This window comes from Schistocerca cancellata, chromosome 3, assembly GCF_023864275.1.
Source record: "Schistocerca cancellata isolate TAMUIC-IGC-003103 chromosome 3, iqSchCanc2.1, whole genome shotgun sequence".
NCBI classification, from domain to species: Eukaryota; Metazoa; Arthropoda; class Insecta; order Orthoptera; family Acrididae; genus Schistocerca; species Schistocerca cancellata.
The window spans coordinates 951,509,083-951,527,061 of record NC_064628.1 but is presented as its reverse complement, the minus strand read 5'-3'; the positions used below and the strand labels follow the sequence as shown (position 1 = coordinate 951,527,061).

At 36.2% G+C, this 17,979-nt stretch overlaps 1 protein-coding gene across 1 annotated transcript in view; it reads left to right on the top strand.

Moving 5' to 3' along the window:
• Nucleotides 1-14,966, top strand: part of LOC126176014 (F-actin-uncapping protein LRRC16A) — a 573,185-nt gene extending 558,219 nt beyond the window's left edge. Inside the window, exon 35 of the mRNA XM_049923133.1 lies at nucleotides 8,483-14,966. Coding sequence (XP_049779090.1) covers nucleotides 8,483-8,617 — 135 coding nt within the window. The 3' untranslated portion in view covers nucleotides 8,618-14,966. The remainder of the gene's footprint in view (nucleotides 1-8,482) is intronic.
• The last annotated feature ends 3,013 nt before the right edge of the window (nucleotides 14,967-17,979 follow it).

Genomic DNA, 17,979 nt, shown 5'->3' with positions numbered 1-17,979 from the left:
TTAAGTAGTTCTAAGTTCTAGGGGACTGATGACCTAAGATGTTAAGTCCCATAATGCTCAGAGCCATTTGAACCATTTTTTAAGGTGGGGCATATTAATGTTTTGTGAACAATCTCCTTTGTGTACTGATAACATTAGCCCAGTTGATGTCAGTCAAATTGTACATATACCAGGATGTAGCCATTTGTGGGGATATGAAATGAAATGACAACATAGTCTTACTCGTATGCAAAGTTGGGTGCAGTCTTCGATTCATTGGTAGGAAACCGGAAAAATCCAGTCACCTTACAAACAATTTGTAAACCCATACTATAATATTGCTCAAGTTTGTGGGACCCATGCCGAATAGGACTGACGGGGGCTGTGGAATGTATAAAGTGAAGGAGAGTGAGAATAGTTACAGTTTTTTTTTTAGCCATGGAAGAGAGTCACAGAGATGTGGAAAAAACTGAATGGCAGATGCGTGATGATAGACATAAGATATTCTGTGAATACATACTTAGACAGTTTCAAGGAATATAGGAATATACTATATATCACACCTGACAGGATCCCGAAGACAGGATTAGACTAATTACAGGATGCAGAGAGGCATTTAAGGAATTGTATCCCTTATTGAAGGTTATAATGCACAGATATTAATAGGATCAGAAAGTTGGTTGAATTCAGAGGTGAGTAGTAATCAAATCTTAATTCAGATTGGAATATTTATCAAAAGATTAGATTGCAGTGAAGAATTTGATAATATCTAGTGGGGTTATCGTGATTCCATATGTGAATTAATTTGGGTGAAGTTAAGCATCGAAGGTGGGACAGAAATGGTAACTGGATGCTTTTATAGACCACCTGCGTTAGAAGCTGTAGTGGTAGAGCTCTTCAGAAAGGACTTGCAGAATTTCATGATAGGGGTACCTGGAACTTCCCAAGTATAGAGTGGGAGAGTCACGCCATCAAAACTGGTGCCAGAGGCAGGGATTCATGTGACATTATTCTGTATGTCTTGTCTGAAAATTACTCCAAGCAAAGAGTTACTGAACCAACTTGTTCAGGTAACATCTTAGACCTCCTAGCAACAACCAGTCTAGAACTTTTTGAATTGGTTGACGTTGAGGAGACTTATCAGTGAGCATAAGACAGTGACAGTATATATGGCAATGGGTGTTGCAAGAAATGTTAAGAAACTTGGGAAAATATTTTTGCTTAGCAAGAGTGACAGGATACAAAGTGCAGTGTACCCGAGTAGTCAACATCAAATATTCAGAAGCTGGAGATGTGCAGCTCAAATGGAAAAAATTTAAAAGCATCGTTCAGTATGTCCTCGACAAGTATATTCTGATTGAGGTCTTAAGGGATGGGAAAGACCAACTGTGGTTTAATAGCTCTGTTAAAAAACTGCTATGTAAACAGAGAAAGAGCTTCATCGCAGATTCAAGAGAAGTTAAAACGTAACTGGCAAACAAAAGCTTGTAGTGACCCGCAGCCACATACCGTGTGCATTTGTGTTAGTGCACGAGTGTCAAATTTTTGCGCGTCCGTCAGCAGTTCCGTGCGCAACGCCAGGGGCACTGGATTTATTCACGTGAAGCATGAATAATTTATGACTTGTTTTTGATACCTTTTGTATGTTTATTATTCTATTTTTTAATCCCTATTTCTCTTGTGTGTGTGTGTTCCTTTCATATGTGTTTAGTAACGCTAGCAATGAGGAGATCACTGATCTCAACTAGACTATTGCACATTTCTAGAATCGTGAGCTCTGTATTTTAGTGCTACATACAGAAATAAGGTTCCATCGTTTAGTTTAACATATTGTGGTTATTGTGGTGTTCGCATCATTTTTGTAGCAGGCGTGGTGGAGCTGCAGTACCTAATTCATTTACACTACAGCTAAAAGCTGAATGAAGCAAAAATAAGTGTAAGGAGATGAAGAAGAGAAGTATTCAGTGACTTTAAAAGTAAAATTTTGTAGGCAGTTTGAAATCGTCTATTCAGTCACTCGGAGACCAAATGGCAAGTGAGAGTGAAGACCGAAGTACTGAATTTGGTCTTCCAATACTGTTTCACTGCAGAAACATTTTGTTAGTTCATCTTTAAATAATTGTATGAACTTTGAAATGACAGATATTGAGATAATTGATAGCAGAATAAAAAAGTAAATAAAAACAATCACTTTGTAATGGAAAAGTGTCAGGACCAGGTGAGACACTTATAAGATTCTTGAGAGCAGTTGATCTGATGGAATCAATCTATCCTTATCGAAGATTCTACAGAGATTATGCGAAAGAACTTGCTCCCTTTCTACCAGCAGTTTATCATAGGCTGCTGGAGCAATGAGGGGTACCTAGTGACTGGAAGAAGTGTGGGTTGCTCCTATTTTCGAGAAAGGTTGTAGGACAGATGTGCATAATTATCATATCTTTTGATAATGTATTATGACATTTTTGGGAAAAAAATATACCCTCCTCAAAAATCAACATGAATTTCACAAACAGAGATGTTACAAAACTCAGCTCATCCTGTTTCTCCACAAGATCCACTGCGCTGTAGACATTGGCACTCAGGTTTATGCCTCAGGTGAGCCTCGACTGCCCTGCAGCACCAGAAGAAAGAAAAAAAAAATAATAATAATTGGGGGTGGTGAAGCAAGAGAGATAGAGCTTAGAGCTTATGGAGTATCGGACCATATTTGTGACTAAGACTCAAGACTTCCTTGCAGATAGAACTCAACACATTGCTCTTAACAGAACAAAATCAACAGGTGTAAAACTAATTTTGGAAGTACCATAAGGTAGTGTCATAGGACTGTTGCTGTTTACAATGTATATACATAGTCTAGTAGAGTGCATCAGATGCTCTTTAAAGTTGTTTGCAGATGATGAGGGGCTTGTCTGTAAGAAGGTAGCAATGCCAAAAGACAGTAGAAATTTGAAGAAGGACCTACAAGAGGATTGATGCATGGTGCAAGGACTGACAACTAACCCAGAATGCAAATAACAACATATTGTCCTTACATACGAAAAGAAATCTACTCTGTATAACTACATTATTGATGTAAAATTGCTGCAAAAAGTAGCTACTGTAAAATATCTGGTAATATCTATCCAGAGTGGCTGTAAGTGCAATGAACACATAAAACAAATAGTATGAAAAGGAGATGCCAGACTGAGATTTGTAGGAAGAATCATGTCATTCATCCACTAAAGAAGTGGTGAGCAAGACACTTGTTTGACCGGTTCTTGAGCATTGTTCATCAATCGGAGACCCATACAAGATAGGACTGATAGAAGAGAGAGAGGGTGAGAAGATCAAACAAAGAGGGGTGTGTTACAGCAAACTCCAGTGGCAGATGACACAAGAGAGATAATGTGCATCACAGAGAGGTTTTGCTACTGCAATGGCGAAGAGTAGTTTCCTGGAAGTGTCGGACAATATACTACCTCACGAGACGACATCAATGAGAAAATTTGATAAATTTAAGCTATTACATAGGCCTATTAACTGTCACTTTTCCCATGCGCTATTCACAAATGGAACAGGGAAGGTGGCAGTCGGTTAGTGATACTAGAATTAATCTCCACCAAACACTGTCAGGTGGTTTGTGAAGATGTAGATCAATGTAGATCATTCTTCTTGTTCTCTATATGTGAGTGGAACAGGCAGAAGTCCTAATAACTGACACAGTGAAAAATAGTTGTAATAACTGGTAGACTGGGAAATACACCTTGTCATGCACTTTTGCAGTGTATAGATAGAGATGCAGATGCTATCAATGCAGCAATGCCTGTCATTTCTACCTGCTACTGAAACCCTGTAGTCATTTCATTTCACATCCTCGTAAATTGTTACAAGCTGAAGCTTGTATGATTTGACTGATTCCTATTGTGAATCTTTACTGTTGTAGTCATAGGATATTACGTTTTGTAAAGTGCAAAATTTTACATTATTGAATGTTTAAGTCTAGTTACCAATCTTTTCACCAATTTGGAATCTTATCACAGCTGTGTCCTCTTTATTAAACACAGTCAGACAAGATTCATTTGATACCCCATACAATCCATAACTTAGTAAGAGTGTCAGTATGGTATCTCAGAAGTGAAGTAATACTGCATGTAATTGATTACCTTAATCCATGGCTTTGTGCTGGTTGGCATTGAGAGGGTCATTCTGTTCAAGATATCTCATTGTATTTTAGCTAGAAATTGTTCTAAAATTTTACAGCTGATGGAGGTCAGTAAAACTGGAGGATAGTTTTGTGCATCACTTTTGCTGCCATTCCTGTAGATGTGTCCTCTGGTGTCATCCACTGACTGGGCACAGCTCTGTTTTCAGTGGATCTGTGGTATGTTGTAGTGAATAGAATGGCTCTGCTGCAAAATCTGTAGAGAAACTCGTGGTAATTCCATTGGGCCCTGAAGCTTTGTTTGGGCATATTTCTGTATTTTTCTTTGTAAAGTGAGATTTTAAATCAGGTTACATTATCTCTACATTTATTTTTCTACCCTCAAATTCAGATCCTGTGACATCTATGAGTCTCTGGACGCTAATTTTGGTGACACTGACTGCATTCATGTATGACCAGAATTTGGTTTTTGTGAGAAGTCTTCCCACATGATTCTGCTATAACAGTGATTGAAGACTAAATGTATTGTCCTGTTGACAGCCAAACATGTTTCATTCAGCATCTCTCTATCTATAAACCTATACTTTCTTTTACACCTCCGTACAGTAGTCTTCGTTTATTTACAGATACTGATATTGTCGTTGGTACAATTGTCTCGTGGTCACTGACAGAAGTTTCAGTTTGGATGTTCTCAAAGAGATTAGGGGTCTATGTTGCCATTAGATGCAAAATACATTTCTGTCATGAATCATCTTCCGTGCCATCTGTTCTGAATAGTTTTTGTAGATAACATATAGTGTTTTTTTTTTTACAGGATGTATTTGCCATGCTCAGCACTTATAAAACTGTAATTTTTGCTGTCAATGGATGGATGACTAAAGTCTGTTTCAGTAATGACAGTCTGATTGGAAAACCTATGTATTATCAACCTGACGACTAAAAGTTTTCATTTACTTACTGCAAGGAGGAGAGAGGTGTTGAATCTCCCTGTTGAAATGGACCTTGTTAAAAGGTTTTGCTCACCACACTACTGACTCTTGCCCAGGGATCTCGTGTGCAGTTTCAATTTCTATCATGGCAGATTTTGGTGATAAATTCCCCAGTAGTTCATCCTCTTAATATGCTCTTATATTTACACCAAAAATCTTACTGTTGTCAGTTTCAAATCTTGGACAGCTTGTAGTCCGTAGTGTTAAGCGATCTCCACCGCTTTTTAGGAGTAATGGTTCGTCAGGGACTTTGCCAAGAATGCTTTGGCAGTTGATCCCTGAGATTGTAAGTCATTTGCGAGGGACATTTATTTTGGTCTTACACTAGTACTTCAGGGTTTTGTTCAGATATTATTTTGTGGATTGTAAGGAGAGTTGCCTAGTCTGAAAAACCCCTGTATACACACAACACAATCAACTGTCTGGGGATCCTACAGTTCTGAAACCCTGCGACACAAGGTCAGAAAATTATAGTTTTCTGATAAACTAAAAAATTTCAGGTTGTTTCAATTTTGTTAGATTTAATGATGGCAAAATGTGAGTAGGTTAACTCTCCTGTAGTAATCCCAAATGCGTGGAATTTTTTGTCCACGTATTAATAATACCGTGACATACTGCAAAGTCACGAACAGAATACAAATAGGGGAAGGAGTAGAGGTAACCGCATTATTGAAAATGTTGAAATTTCTTCAGACCTAACTTATACAAAACTGCATCGCAGGGACAATGTAGCCATGTACGTGTATTTGCTTATACGAGTTAGCCTTCAAGGAGGACATTGTCCGAAACATCAGCCACATTTGCAGTCCCATTTTTGTGCCTGTTGTCTGATCTACATCTACATCTACATCTACATCTACATCTACATTTATACTCCGCAAGCCACCCAACGGTGTGTGGCGGAGGGCACTTTACGTGCCACTGTCATTACCTCCCTTTCCTGTTCCAGTCGCGTATGGTTCGCGGGAAGAACGACTGTCTGAAAGCCTCTGTGCGCGCTCTAATCTCTCTAATTTTACATTCGTGATCTCCTCGGGAGGTGTAAGTAGGGGGAAGCAATATATTCGATACCTCATCCAGAAACGCACCCTCTCGAAACCTGGCGAGCAAGCTACACCGCGATGCAGAGCGCCTCTCTTGCAGAGTCTGCCACTTGAGTTTGTTAAACATCTCCGTAACGCTATCACGGTTACCAAATAACCCTGTGACGAAACGCACCGCTCTTCTTTGGATCTTCTCTATCTCCTCAGTCAACCCGATCTGGTGCGGATCCCACACTGATGAGCAATACTCAAGTATAGGTCGAACGAGTGTTTTGTAAGCCACCTCCTTTGTTGATGGACTACATTTTCTAAGGACTCTCCCAGTGAATCTCAACCTGGTACCCGCCTTACCAACAATTAATTTTATATGATCATTCCACTTCAAATCGTTCCGCACGCATACTCCCAGATATTTTACAGAAGTAACTGCTACCAGTGTTTGTTCCGCTATCATATAATCATACAATAAAGGATCCTTCTTTCTATGTATTCGCAATACATTACATTTGTCTATGTTAAGGGTCAGTTGCCACTCCCTGCACCAAGTGCCTATCCGCTGCAGATCTTCCTGCATTTCGCTACAATTTTCTAATGCTGCAACTTCTCTGTATACTACAGCATCATCCGCGAAAAGCCGCATGTAACTTCCGACACTATCTACTAGGTCATTTATATATATTGTGAAAAGCAATGGTCCCATAACACTCCCCTGTGGCACGCCAGAGGTTACTTTAACGTCTGTAGACGTCTCTCCGTTGATAACAACATGCTGTGTTCTGTTTGCTAAAAACTCTTCAATCCAGCCACACAGCTGGTCTGATATTCCGTAGGCTCTTACTTTGTTTATCAGGCGACAGTGCGGAACTGTATCGAACGCCTTCCGGAAGTCAAGAAAAATAGCATCTACCTGGGAGCCTGTATCTAATATTTTCTGGGTCTCATGAACAAATAGAGCGAGTTGGGTCTCACACGATCGCTGTTTCCGGAATCCATGTTGATTCCTTCATAGTAGATTCTGAGTTTCCAAAAACGACATGATACTCGAGCAAAAAACATGTTCTAAAATTCTACAACAGATCGACGTCAGAGATATAGGTCTATAGTTTTGCGCATGTGCTCGACGATCCTTCTTGAAGACTGGGACTACCTGTGCTCTTTTCCAATCATTTGGAACCTTCCGTTCCTCTAGAGACTTGCGGTACACGGCTGTTAGAAGGGGGGCAAGTTCTTTCGCGTACTCTGTGTAGAATCGAATTGGTATCCCATCAGGTCCAGTGGACTTTCCTCTGTTGAGTGATTTCAGTTGCTTTTCTATTCCTTGGACACTTATTTCGATGTCAGCCATTTTTTCGCTTGTGCGAGGATTTAGAGAAGGAACTGCAGTGCGGTCTTCCTCTGTGAAACAGCTTTGGAAAAAGGTGTTTAGTATTTCAGCTTTACGCTTGTCATCCTCTGTTTCAATGCCATCATCATCCCGGAGTTTCTGGACATGCTGTTTCGAGCCACTTACTGATTTAACGTAAGACCAGAACTTCCTAGGATTTTCTGTCAAGTCGTTACCTAGTATTTTACTTTCGAATTCACTAAATGCTTCACGCATAGCCCTCCTTACGCTAACTTTGACATCGTTTAGCTTCTGTTTGTCTGAGAGGTTTTGGCTGCGTTTAAATTTGGCTCAACTATACAGTCAGTAGTTACCTTTACTCATTCTAAATGTTAATAATATCTTGATGGCAGTATATGTTAACACATGTCCCTTTATTAAGAAAGGAGGTCAGTGCTGCTAGCCGTTGATGACATTAAATACACAAGAATGACACAAATGAATAAGCTTCTGTGTGTCTGCCTAACAAAAAATGTTCCATAAATATTCAGCTGCAGAAATAATTGAATTACATATGTACTAAACCAATGTGGAAAGCTACTAAGCATGTTCTAAGTAATTTATTGTATGTTGTCAGTCATATCTATTCCAAAGTAATTTTTTCATGTTACATCTGGACCTTTTGTTGATTATTTTCTGTTGATTGCTAGAAGACAGCCTGCCAAATAAAAAAGAATAGTTATTAACAGAATAAAATATTGAACATTCACAAGTGTGTCATTGATTTGTTACTAATTTTCTGTCTGCTACACCAGCTCAAAACTAGCACTTTTTTTTTTTTAATGGTAGATCAGTATATACATTTTTTGAACATTTGTATTGAAATTTATCTTCAAATGTAAAAGGTAGGCTCAATATTAGTAACTATGATATTGAAAAAATTGCGTAACAGTAATGCCTGATAGGATTCATTTACCTAACACAATTTTTTTATCCTTGTTTTAAGGAAGTTCTGGAGAGCTCGGTTGAAGATAATGGGATACTTGAAAGGAAGATAGAAATTGTTACCTCAAGGAAGAAGAGACAAAGCTATGTGCTGAACTCCCAGTATGCATTTGACGAAGATGTAATAGATGTCTGACAGCACTTACAACTTCAAAACATTATTTTTTATTTTGTGTACTGAGTTACATTGAACATCATTCCTCTTCCCCCACTCTCTCTGGCATATTGCCAGATGACTGATGTAAAAATGTTTTAGCTTATTCACTGACTTGTTATAGTTAAAAAGAATTTTATTATCAGTATAGTGAAAGTATTTTATATGCAGTAAACTGTGCGCTTTTTGGCATTCATATTGCCAGATCTTTTGTGTGTGTGTGTGTGTGTGTGTGTGTGTGTGTGTGTTTCCGCAGATGTACTACACATTGTCATAACAATATCTGCAGAGCTGTAATAATATTATTGGTTTTAAATCAGCAATTTTTTCTGAGATATTTATTAGAATTTTATTTTTCATGGTTAATGGGTTTTGTAAATTATGATTAAAAGCCCATATTGAGTGTTACAATGGAATGTTTATATCACAGTGCTAATTTGGCTCTGCACTCAAGGTTAAGTTATGAAACAGTTCTTTTACAATGACATCTAAGATGTAGTACAGAATTACATCCCTCTTCTTACTAATTCAGTTCCAGTATAGATATATTCTGTTTTACAATGTGAAGTGACGCTGTATTTCACTTTTGTTGTTTATTGCTCTCAGTTAATATTTCCCACCATGTCGTACTTGCTCTTAGAATTTGAGTGATGCTTGAATTCACAGTTGTATGATGGCAAACCTGTTCCTGTGGTGTTCTTACTCTTTCTTCTATTCTTGTAAGGGGCTGCTCTTCTAATTTTGGATCAACTTCAGAGGAACTAACTTTCCTCCAAGTATCTCCTTTCACAGAGATTTTATATGTGGTTACTAGGTACACCTACTGAACCACTGGAAGGTAAATTTCCCCATTACTTTTGGCATGCTTTTTTCCTAATAATTGAGGTAAAAAGTCCTAAAAATATTATTTTCTTATGTTGTTATTATTATTATTTAGTAACAAGATTCTGTTTTGTATTAAGTATTATTTTTGAAACCCATGCAAGGTTGTTTTTAAGTGTTAGAATTTGGCGAGTGTTCATGATAAGGGTTATATATATTCCCATGCTCATAATTCATTAAGTTCGTTGAGTGCAGCTGATCATTGTCAAATGTGTGTTCATATTTCCCACTTTATTTTCTTTCCAGCAATCTGTCTTTTCCAGCACCCTAATTGCATGATTGCGTAATTTTCAGTACTGATAAAGTGTTGTGCAAACCACAGTCAAAATGATAGAAAATATTCATCACACAACATATTTATGATATTGTTATCATAAATTGAAGGTTGTCAAAGATAACTGTTTATTCATTTGATCTTCTGCCATGAACCCAATTCCTGTAAAAAAAGGTGCATACAGATTAGCATTCTATTGCAGATAATTTATTGCTCTTTTGTCAGAGATGTCATTAGAGTCACTAATTGTGTAGTTAAGCTAAGTGTTGAATGATGTTGCAATTATTGTCACTTTCATCTTCTGAATGAGAATGACAAAGATCACTCAGTAAATAATGAGTATCCATTGGTACTGTTTTATTCCTGGTCATACACTTCAATTGTAATACTGTTTCGTATCAGTAATCACGCAGGCTTTTGTTGTTGTTATAACTGCTTCTAAAACAATGAAAATGTGAAACTCTTAAGCTGGCAGAGCTGCTGTAGCAAGTTAGATGTGCTATAGTGTCTCAAAAGATTCTTTCATTTTGTAACTTCTAGAGGAAAATAGTGAACAGTGAAATTGCATATACTCTTATGCAGAAATTTCATTCACATTGACTTTGGATGATCCTTCTACATCTGGTGAACATTATACTTCCGTGAGTTACATATTTCTCATTACATACACTAATTATTAATTTTTTTTACTTCAGTTATTACAATACAGCCACATAAACTCACTATCTGACAGATTTTTTGCCTGTTGGGTTACCATTGTATTATCTTATACTCCTTCAAGCAACAAATTAAAGGCTATCTACTCAAATGCATCCTTGGATACCTCTTTTTTTTATGTCCTTGAACTTTTGAGTGACTGGAGCTTGGCGTTTTGTATCGACAAACTACTTCCAAGCTGATTTCTGCATCACACTGGAATCATCTTGAAGTGCTGTAATATATAGTATAATCTACTTGTATTTTCAGTATTTATTTTGCTATGCCTTAATTTAGTAGCTTTGTAGTTTGCTTCCTTGCGCTTATGGGGAGGAGAAGATGGAGAAAATCTTTATTGCAGTTGTATCTTCATTCATATCTGGTCCATTTTTATTTGTGTTCTTAAGTGGAGTTCACATAGTAAACTGTTATTTTTATGAAAACCTCCTATTACACAAAATAAACTTCTCTAGAAGGCAAGTAAAGCTTCATTTTGCTAAAGACTGTGAAATCCTCTTTATGAAGTGTGCACAAAATTTGTGTTTTTGCTGGCAGTATATTCGCTGTGCCATTTCATGTCTGATCTTGCACTGCTGCAAATAGTATTTGAATGTTGTCAGTAATACCCCTACTTTGATGAACAATCTGGTCAGGGTTTATTGAAATTTTTGCAGTTGTTGTTTGTACCAAAATTGTTGTTAAAAGTATAAAATCATCAGACTACTTCTTTACATTGTTGGATTGCCTATTGTGTGACCATGCCCATTTCTATGCAAAATTGTGCAAACATCACAGTAACAGGTTTCAGGAGTCTGTGTAGATAATCAACAAAAGTTTTGCTTACAAAATTTTTACAAATTGTTTCATTTGACCCACCCTCAAGTGTGTATTAATTACTGAACTCGCTCACTGTTTTAAGTGATTTGTGTAGTAGATTTGTTCTGTTCTAGCAATATAGTTTGAGGAAAGAATTAACAAAACTATTTCCTGTTGTATTCTGATCCACTTGTATTCCATGAAGACTGTAACGAAATGAATTAGAATGTACAGATAAACAGTAATCATTAGTGTTTAATTTTACATTCATTAGTTATAAGTGAACAGTCTGGAGTGATGGGGATTATGAAAGTTCTATAGAGTGAGTGATAGATAAAAGTTTTGTAGAGTGAGTATAGATAATACCTGCTTCCATGCACTAGAAATTTGGACATCTTCCACCACTGTGATTTAATTGCAGTATTGTCTTTGAATGTGTGTGTGTGTGTGTGTGTGTGTGTGTGTGTGTGTGTGTGTGTGTGTGTGTGTGTGTGTACTACAGGAAACAGCATTCCTTAAGTTTTTTGACTTGGGCAGGTCAATGAGAAGGAGTTAATATGGTCAGCAATCTAAAATAAAAAGGCACTGTCATTTGAACTGTTGGAATGGTTTGCATCACAGAGCTTTTTCTTTAAAAAAAAAAAGGGGGGGGGGGGCATTAAATTGCAATGATAAATTCTCATGAGGATATAATGTACAGGGGTCATTAAATGATTGGCTTTGCTTATGTATTATTAAGCACAATCCTACCTTTGATTTTACTTTTCATTCATCAGAGCTTTTGATGTATCAGAATACTACAGTACTGTAGAATTGATAAAAGGTGCACTCTACACTCCACATGAACTCGTCAGAAATTGTAATACTGCAGTAAAGACATTGCCTACATGCTTGTGTTCTGCTTCCCCTCCCCTTTGTAAAAGGAAAAGAATTAACATACGCAGTTAAGCTTATGATGTCTGGGATATGTGGAATGAATATTTTATGGTCAGCATTTTTTGGAAATTTCATTGTGTAAATCATTATCTGATTGCAGATACTTTAATAAAAATTATATTTTAAGCGAGGACTTATATGGATCCCAACTTGGTTTTGTGCTGTACACTAATACATTCGGATGATGCCTAAGTAATCGTTTAAAATTCAGATGCTTTTGAAGGTTTTTTTCCCCTGATGATGATCAGTGTATTCCCAATGCAGTACCACAGCAGAGCAGCAGTCACTATAACTAAGTGTTCACATAAATTAGCGTGTTGTGAGAACAATTGGAAGCAGTTGATGTACTACCTAGCTTGTACCATTTTGCACCATCACATGTCAAAAGAATGTACAGATACGTGTTTTGGCAACTGTGGTACTGGGTCAGCCCATATTAAATCAACCAAGGATTTAGCCCTCATAGGTTAGATATTTATTGTTTATTTTCTGTACCAATAGAGCAAACAAAAATTCATACTGCTTTGATGTAAAGATCATTTGTTTTTCAAAATTGAAGAAACGAAAACTGCTCATTGATCTAAGAGTGCATTGGAATAAAAATGTCTGTAACCTCAAAGCTATTGATGCTAGGAAGTTGTGGCTGATGTCATTGTAAATTTCCTGGTTTTAAACTTTGAGATGGAACACAATAAATAAACTTTAATTTGATATGTAACACAATAGATACTTAAAAAATTTACTTCATTATACAAAAATTACATTTATCAAATGTTTGTGGAACCTACACACTCTCTTGCAGATGTTATGTACATTCGTATCTGTACCTCTAAGTGGAAAAACTAGTTGTATAGTAAAATAAATGTACTACAACAAATTCATACTTTTTAACTGAATTGATGACAAAAATCAATCTGTTACCATACTATTTATAAAATTAATTTTCATTTAAACCATACTTTTCTGAAAAAAATTATCATGAGTATGTTTTACATTATAAAAAACCAAAATTTTTGAATATTTGCTTGATGAAGTTAATTTCACAGTAGTGTTGTGTTGCATATCAAATCAAAGCATTGGTCATCAGCTTTAAAATGACAGTACTGTCAGATCAATAGAGTCAATAGTTTTGGAGTTATATTTCATTTTATTCCTCAAAAAAATTTGGGAAATCAGAAATTTTAATATTTTGAAGTATCAACAACAAATAACTGGCTTGTCAAGAGCTCTTAGAATTTGCAGTACTTGATAATTGCACAGGTGCTGCCAAATATTATAAGTCAGAGAAATCTGGAATATCCAGATCCAAGCGTTAACCAGAATTGGTTGATTTGACCTTGTCATCTTTCTGTAAAATATTTAATGAATCTACAAAGATTTTCAGATAGTTAAGCAGTGTTCTGTGAGCAACTAGACCATGCACCATTTTTAGCCTTGATATTTCTAGTGGCTGACCATATTGTGTTAAAAAAACGTGTGATGACTGTATTATGAGCTGTCACTGCAAAAGCTTTCCGTAAAAAAACCTGTGTATTCTGACCCGTGTATGAATAGTCCTCATATTTAATTTATAAAGCCATATGATTATTTGTATTAATGTATTGATACGTTAAATATCCATTTTTAAATTTTGATTATCTAGTTTATAACGTGTGATACTTTTGAATCAGTATTTATACTAATGTTTTTTATTAGAATTTTATCTGTTAACTGCTATTATTAATAAACTTAATAATGTTATTACATTTTCTCTGTTTAAATTTTCGAAAAGGTTTTTTTTTCAGTTGTATTGTTGTTTTTTTCTTTTTGTTATAGAAATGTTTTAAACTGAGATATCACTTCCAGTATTTTAGATCCGAAGTAGATCCAGATATTGTTAATCACTTACACCTATTATATTTGAAAAATAAAACACAGGAAATTTACAAATTAAGTGCAAGATCTCACCATTGTGATTGCAGGATATTCTTCTGTGATTAATATGATAAACTCTCATGAGGAAAATATTTTAATATTTTATTGTGTTTCAGTTAATTGTTTAGTTAAAATATACTCCTACCTGGAGCTTCCATTGTTTTAATTAAAACATATGATGATTTCAATTGTAAAATGACAGTGATGCTGGAATATGTTCTGCGTGGTAAGGATATTAATTTTATACAACCGAATTGTAGCTGCTTAGTGCATCAAATTTCTGAAAAGTTGTGTCTTTATGCGTTTTCTCATTTTGTGGACATCTATTTGAGAAAAATGAGAGAAAAGACTACAAAAACTGTGTAACACAGACGAATGTGTAAGTGTTAACAGTTTGCCAATGTTCTCAGTGATTTGAAATTTCTTTAATGAAATTTTGTGTTCAATTTGAGACAAATTGTGAGTTTTACAGGCTAGTCTGTGACAACATAGATTAGATAGCGTGAAGAACTGTGTATTGTTGAATATTTGACATGATGTATAATTACTGAATGTACATATGCTGACATATATGTTGTAGTCACAAAACAGAACAGCTTTTAGTTCACCTAATTATACCTACAAGAGTCTTTAATTTCAATTGTAGTTACGTTTCAAAAATTCACATGTGTATAATTCAGTCATTTACAACATTCCTGTAAAAACTGCCTACTCCTCTTTGCCTTCAATCTAAGTACAGAGATGAGATAATAAAAGGACTGTTTTACAGTATTTGTATTTTGCAGTTGGTATTACATGGTATCACTATCTAAATTGTGAGTGAATTATATAATTTGTGACACACACCCGATATATCTGCAACCTCTTCGTCTTTCTCGGCAAGTTGCACTAATATACAGCTCTCTGGTTTACATCCGAAAAAGTTACGTTAATGAAATGTCTAGTCTGAGGTCAAAGTAACATTTAGGATACTGACTGCCACAATATTGTTACTTATTTTCTCTGACATTTTGGCAGGTCTGAAGAGTACAGGTTCTGGTTGGAAACACTGTGGTAGGCTGTTGCTACAAAGCCCTGTAGGTTGTGGGCACTGCTAGGTGCCTATCAGCTTGCTTGCACACGGGCACAGGTCGGGCAGGCATTCTGTACGTGCGCCAGACGCCAGGACAGAGTTGCCTGCAGGCTCTCGGCCAGTGTAGTACACTGTAGCCCAAATGCCGCTCTTCTTGCATGTCAGCCATTTGCTCGCCTCTGCTGACCTGTGCCCGTGAACATCGAGCTGCCCGTCAGGGGGCACACAAAGTAGAACGGCCTGTACTACACTTATGATTGTGTCATATATGTGTGGAATTCAGCTGCAAAAAAAACTCGTGACTATTTTCAACATCTGCTGTAAATTATGTCCACCGATGTCAGTTTGGCATGTACATTGTAATACAACTAATGTAGATGACCACCTGTACTGACGCTGACTGATTCTCGTAGTTTCTCCTCGGTACCTCCACTCCCCTACTCTTGATCACCTCAAAGCTGGAAGTCTACATCAGTGTGGTGTTCACTCTGAGATGTACACGACACCTCAGTTTAGTTTGTAAGAAAACACACATTTATTCTTCACTAAGATTGGTTATTAGTAATGGCGACCAGTTTATCAACTACAAAAATTTATAGGTGCATTGAACCAGATCAGCGCATAAAACTACAGTGGTGAACTTAATTGTTGGATTGCAAAACAGAAACATGATTCACATTTACACAAAAAAAAGCCACAGTTTTCATTTAACACTGTCTTGCAGTAATTTATTGAAAATGATTACATGTGGCAGTTCAGGTAATGTAGTCCATAATGAGCTTCTCGCTGACTGACAATAACTTGTTTCACTGACAGTGACACTCCACACTCTCATTAATCACAGCACAATTCATTTAAAGTATTGCTTAATTTGAAGTACTGTAATCACTCCAACGATTTTACGTGTTAATACTATTGAGTTTCACAGTTATCAGTGTGAATATTTTCATTTACAAAAGGTGCATAACTGAGAGGTGACCCAACATAGATCTTACTCATGAACTAATTTTGAGTAAAATATAACTATTTATGTGTAGGTATGACAAGAAACTTGTTATTTTCCAGACTATATAATACTTTGAAAACTGGCTAGGCTGGATTTTACTGGTTTGGATGAACTAAAAGAAGAATTGCAATTCTGGTGTATGTACAATGTTGCTGGTCAGAAATTTGAAAAATACGTGGATATTATTATTCTTATGTGCTGTGGATTCACTTGTTTACATGTACGAGTACCATATTGCGAATCATAGTTAATCTTATGAAATTATAGATTAGTTAGCTAATTATTTAATGCTGTATGTCATAGTGTAAAAAAAACATTAAGGTAATGAAGGTACGTAGTCAAATTTCGGAATCTAACAATTATTGTGACAAATCTGCAATGGAAGTTGGAAGTGGCTCTAAACTTAAAGTCCAGTTATTTTGGAAGATAATTAGCTTTGAGTGATTTTAAATATGTTACAAGAAAGTCAGAACGCTTAGCCTTCTGTTGGTGTGGGTCATTATATGGAATTATTCGAATAAGCTCACAATAGTTTTACGTACATCAAACTACAGTTTTAACTTTAATTAATTGTAAGTTCTATTTAACATGCTGTATAGCCACAAACTGTTGCTCTTGGAATCAGCACACTGAGAAGAATATACTGAACAATGAATCTAAATTGGAGGTGGAGCTTAATTGCACTTTTGGAATGTCAGAAATGTCTCGTATTTATAGTATGACGATTTTTGAAAGTCTAGCAGAGAAAGGGAAAAAATTCGTTATTAACCAGGACAGAAAACATAACAGATGGGTTAGAATCCACCTCACTATCTCACACACCATATATTAGTATTTATCCTCTGTTGCGTACATAAGGGAGTGAGAATTGCGTTTAATGTATGCTTGTCTCATTCAGACTGAATTGACATATTGTTCAAAACCTTATGTATTTTACAAATACTTTTTCTGAAGATGATACAGTGGAGATGCTGAATCACAGATAGGCACAATAAAAAGTCTGTCATAAATAAATAAAACTTTCGGCCATTAAAGCATTCATCAACACCACACACACACACACACACACACACACACACACACACACACACACACACACACCTGAAACCACTATGGTTTGTGTGTGTGTATTGTTGATGAAGGCCTTAATGGCCGAAAGCTTTATTTATTTGTGACCGTCTTTTTGCTGTGCGTATCTGCGACTTAGCATCTCCGCTATGCGGTGAGTAGCAACTTTCCTTACCATAATATTGTTACATTCCATCCTGGATTTTCCATTGTTTGATTTTCTGTATATGAGCTTTAGTAGATAGGTTATATACACGAAAGAGGCCTGGAGATTCTAGAAAGATACAGACATATTACATAACGGCTATACATATATTTGAAACTCCAAAACATTTCCAAGGGGCCTCTAAAAATAATTCATTCATGATTAACTACAGATTAAAATTGAAGAAATTGCAGATAGGTAACAAAATTAAGGAGACAGGACATGCATAAACTGAAAGAACCATAGTTTGCTGAAATATTTATTCAGAGCATTAGGCAATGACTGATGAAAATGGGAAAGGAATAAAATAGAAGCTGACTGAGTAGATTGAGAGATGAAATAGTAAAAGCCGCAGAAGATCAAACATGGAAAAAGAGAAAACATGAAAATGGTGATGAAGCAGGTAAAAGAAATACAGAAATCATAAAAGAAAAAGAAAAAGGTTGACAAGAAGCACAAAATGGCAAAGCAGAAA